General features: G+C 37.4%; 1 protein-coding gene across 1 annotated transcript; it reads left to right on the top strand.

Annotated features, from left to right (window-relative positions):
- The first annotated feature begins 634 nt into the window (after positions 1 to 634).
- On the top strand, positions 635 to 1112 carry LOC128126921 (uncharacterized). Its single transcript, XM_052765103.1, has 2 exons — positions 635 to 790; positions 876 to 1112. The coding sequence occupies exons 1-2, from the start codon at positions 635 to 637 to the stop codon at positions 1110 to 1112; spliced, it is 393 nt and encodes a 130-aa protein (XP_052621063.1).
- The last annotated feature ends 3947 nt before the right edge of the window (positions 1113 to 5059 follow it).

Raw genomic sequence — 5059 nt, 5'->3', positions numbered from 1 at the left:
ATCACTCACAACCTAAAACTAAGTTGCTCATCTTATAGTCTAGACTCGATTCAGGCACAACTCACTAGCCAACAGATCAAAAACAAACTTACAGACTATCAAAATACAATCAAGATTATAAGAACGAAACAGGAGAAAACCCTAGAACTGTTAACAGGAAGACGAGAGTTGAGAGATATTTTTGAGATATGATCCACAGATATGATCCGTCTCTCCTCTCTCTTTTCTTTTATATGATATCCACTTGAACAAGAACCAACCCGAACAAACCTGATCCAAGCTTTTAACCCGCGTGTCTTCACCTGCAATTTCATTCTAACCCAAGACAATATATTTGTAACACAAACTACCCTTCTTATTAATAACTTAACAAAAAGGGATAATGACTTGAGAGGGTAACATACTTTTGCCTTTGGTCACATTTGGTCATTGAACTTTTTTTCATGCTCTATTAACCATTTAACTTGTTGAATTATGCTAATGTTCCTCTTCCGACTATTTTTTGCCGTTTTCAATGGATTTATTATTCCTACGTGTTAGTTTGATCCTACGTGGCATGTAGGGTTATTGTTATAAAGGAGGGGTGTATGTTGTTCCTTTATTGTGCCCTAATACCCCGATGCCCTAATACCCGATGGCTTCCTCCTACATCCTCTCATCCTCCCTCAATCAATCAAGCAAGAAATCCACAATGAATGATCCAAAAACTTGTGATTGTGGGTTCCTTGCACGTATTCTAACATCAACAACACCAAAGAATCCAGGGAGGCATTTCATGGTGTGCAATGAGGTAAGCAATTTCACTTGAATTTTCCCTCTTTTCTGATTCATTTATTCCAGATTTGAAATCTCCTTTTGAATTTTTTATATGGAAGGGTAAATGCAAATATTGGAAATGGTTGGATGTAGAACTTGTACAGGCGCCTCTAATGGAAGTGGTGGAGGGAATGAAAGCTGAATTAGTAGCATTGAAGACCGAAGTAGAGAGGGTGAAGGAAGACATGGAACAAATGAAGAAGGAAAAGTACTCTGATGTCATTGCAATGAAGGAGAAAATATATAAGTTTACCATGGGATTTCTTTTTTTGATCATCGTGTATATGATGAAATGATGTCAAATGATGTATTGAAAGATGTTGTTTGAATAGAATGGAGTCGTTATATTAACTTCTTGTTGGAATGGAATGAAGTAACATTGATTGTAATGGAATCACAAAGAAGTAATTTTGACTGGAATAAAGAAGCATACATATTAACTTTCACTGGAATGGAATCACAAAGAATGGAGCCATTATCTTAACTTCTTGTTGGAATGGAATGAAGTAACTTTGACTGGAATGGAATCACAAAGAAGTAATATTGGTTGGAATGAAATCATAAATAAGCATACATATAACAATGAATACATATATGATTTTGACTGGAATAGAATCACAAAGTAGCATACATATAATTTTGACTGGAATATAATCACAAAGAATTATTTTTGACTGGAATTGAATCACAAAGTAGCATACATATAACAATGAATAAATATAACAAAGAAGTAAGTGAATGTGGTGGTTGGATTCTTTGAAATACTCCACTACTACTCGAAATTAAATAAGTTCTTGTCTGCATACATAAAAGTAGTTTCTAGGTAACACAAAAGATTCCTGCATAGACAAAAGAAGGGTCACCATGTGCCCACACACCTACTTGATAGTACCATAGAAAAGCATAATAAAAAGACTACTACTTTGTCTTTACATCACAATTGCCTCACAAAAGATATTCCCACCCACCCACTACCTACCCACTAAATTAATCAATAACTGAAGGGTTATCTGCATTGCTCCCAACCCCAGATATCTGCCTCCTTAATGCTTGTTTGATGATCCGTTCAGAATATTGCCTCCTTCCACTTCTACCAATTGGGACTCTTCTTCTTGGCATGGGGACTGTAGGTGGTGGTGGAAGAGGTGGTTGGGCTACATGTGGTGGTGGTGGAGGTGGTTGGACTACAGGTGGTGGCGGAGGAGGTTGTTGGGCTACAGGTGGTGGTGGTGGAGGTGGTTAGACTGTAGGTTGTGGTGGAGGACGTGGTTGGGCTATAGGTGATGGTCATTCATTACCCCTGGATAAACTTGGGCCTGCTCCACTGCCCCTGGATGAACTTGGTACTGCAAACAAAAATTAAAATGTCAATTCTTTGTTCAAATGATGTAATGTTTTTAAAAATATTAACCTGATGTATTGTTTTGTTGGGTAGATGGACACTTTTTCTTGTTGTGACCTGGTTCCTTACAAATACCACACTTTATTAGGCTTCCCCTTCTTGTGATAGTTTGTCTACTTGGTCCAGTCAACTCTCTTTCAATTGCATCCCTCTTCCTTTTCACTGATGGCCTACCAGGTAATCTTCTTCTTTTAGGAGGCAAAGGCTTGTGGTATGGAACATCTGGCCACATATCACTACTATTGAGAGGATTAATGCTATATTTTTAGCATTTTAGGTAAGCCTCAATAGTGTATGATTGGGACAGATATGTCTCTGCATCATGATTTAAGTAAGAGATTGATGCCACTCCATGTAAGCATGGTATCCCTGTAAGTTGCCATATTCTACAGGCACACATCTTTGCAATTAGATCCACTCCATCTGCAACATCAGTGAATCTAACCTCATAATGTTGATAACCACAAGGAGTAACTCCCCACATTCTATTTAGAGAAAAAAAATATAAATCAATAACACATCCTCGTAATTAACATAAGCGTATTACACTAAAAAAAACTTACCTCTGTTTAACCTTCAAATCTTCTATGCGCTTCCTAATAGTTGGAGATATAAGCAAATCCCATTCCATTCCTTCAACTCTTTGAGTGAATATCCTTTCCATCACAAATAACCTAATCTCCTCCAGCATAGTGATTATAGGTCTCCTTCTAGCATGCCTAATAGCAGAATTAAAACTCTTACTGACCCCATTCTCCACTGCATCACAATCTCTTCCTTCTTGAAAGAATGCCTTAGACCAGGTAGTAGGATCTCTGTCTATAAGGTAATCATAAGCATAAGTATCAATAGATTTGATCTTCTCCATTACACCTCTAAACTTCTCCACAGTACTAGCCCTTACAGCCCTCCAAAAATAACTTCATGTATTCTTGACCAGTACACCTTTTACTAAAATTGGCCACAATGTGTCTAGCACATTGCCTATGTTCAGCTCCTGGAAATCTTTCCTTAACTGCTTGTAATAACCCCCTAGAAATCACAACATCATTATGAGTGAAAAAGCATAAAAATGAAGCATAAAAAGGACCTAGTACTAACCTTGTGTCCATTAGAAAGAAGGGTAATGTCTGCACCAAGACCACCATTAATGTCATCGATAAGCAAATCTATGAACCACTTCCATGTTTGTTTATTCTCAACACATACCACATCCCATGCTAAAGGGTAGAGGTGGTTGTTTGCATCTCTCCCAACAGCTGAAAGAACTTCTCCTCTAACTATACCCTTTAAAAAGCAACCATCAAGCCCAATTACAGGCCTGCACCCTTCTAACTAACCATCCCTTAGAACTTTGAAAACACATAAAACTTGGAAAACAAAGTTGTGGAATCTAGCATGATGTCTACATCCAACCTCATAGTAGACCCAGGATTTGACTTGATAATTTCCTCACCGTATGACCACAATCTCCCATAATGTTCAATTAGACTTCCTTCAATCTCTTGTAATGCAAATTTCTTTTCATTTCTGCATTGCCCCACACTCACATTTATGTTGAATGTTGTTGACACTTTAGCTTTCATCTTACTTGCACTCATTTTTGGGTTCTCTATAATTTGACTCATAAAATGTTTCCCTATCCATCTATTAGTTACTATTGAACCAAACTTAAACAACCTACAACAATTATTTTCATTCACTAGATATTTGATCTGAAAAGTCTTTTCTTTACTCATCCAGGAGGCCTATAGTCTGAAAGGGCAAGATGGTGACTTATTCTTTTTGCAACATTTCACTAACAATCTATCATAGTCATTTTTTTCAAACCATAGATCATACCCATTAGCAACTGCATAATTGCTTAACATATGTTTAAGCTCAGCAGGGTTAGAAAATTGCATACCTATAATTGGTTTCATCTGATCCCATGGTTGTCTCTCAACATACACAGGGTACTGGGGTGGCACGTATTCATCATCTTGATCTTTACTCTCTGTAGGTTCACAAAGGATGTTTAAAAATCTATCATGTGCAGTTTTGTTTGCTGGAAATGGGTAGGTAGCATCATGTTCTTCATGATCAACAGAATATGAATCTTGAATAACTGAATCCTCATCTTCATCTAAGTCTTCATTTTCACTTTCACTTTCCTCAGCTTCAAACCTGTTGAAGATAGGTTCATTATGGTGATCCACATATACATTCATTCTCTTGTCATTAGCATACGCCAAATCCAAAAATTCCTTGTTATCACCCTCTTTCACCAGTGTATGAATTCCAAGACATAAAGACTCTTATGGAAGGCAGAAATAGATGTATTTGCTTCTCGATTTGGTGAGCTTGTGAAGGAATTCCATGAATTGCTCATACCCAAACGCACTGAAGTCAACATCTTGCACTGATGCTCTGTCGGGATCAAAGTAAACTAAGGGATTGGGTGCAAACTGACCATTGTAATGGAAATCCACTACAATGAAGTTCTGATCAGTAGGATTGGAGATGATGCCATTCTACATAACGATTGAAGGAGACGAATGATCGATGTAGAATTTTGTGCCCTAGTCGAGTTTAAGGACCAAATGAGACTTCGGGGTGAGGTTTAACGAGAAGGAGATGACAAATCGGGGCCTACATGCCACCTCTTTCGCCATGTAAGATAAAAAGTACACGTAGGATCAATAAATCCTTTAAAACCGGCTAAATCGGTCATAAGGGGAACATTAGTACAATTCAACAAGTTAAATGGTTAATAAAGCACGAAATAAAGTTCAGTGACGAAATGTGATCAAAGTCAAAAGTATCTTACCCTTTCAAGTCATTATCCCTAACACAAAAAAT

Source organism: Lactuca sativa, chromosome 6 (genome assembly GCF_002870075.4).
Source record: "Lactuca sativa cultivar Salinas chromosome 6, Lsat_Salinas_v11, whole genome shotgun sequence".
NCBI classification, from domain to species: domain Eukaryota; kingdom Viridiplantae; phylum Streptophyta; class Magnoliopsida; order Asterales; family Asteraceae; genus Lactuca; species Lactuca sativa.
This window is presented reverse-complemented; position numbering and strand designations above follow the sequence as displayed.

Coding starts and splice junctions, on each gene's coding strand:
- LOC128126921 (XM_052765103.1), top strand. CDS start 635: ATGGCTTCCTCCTACATCCTCTCATCCTCCCTCAATCAATCAAGCAAG. Junction 791..875: donor ATTTCATGGTGTGCAATGAG/GTAAGCAATTTC, acceptor TTTATATGGAAG/GGTAAATGCAAATATTGGAA.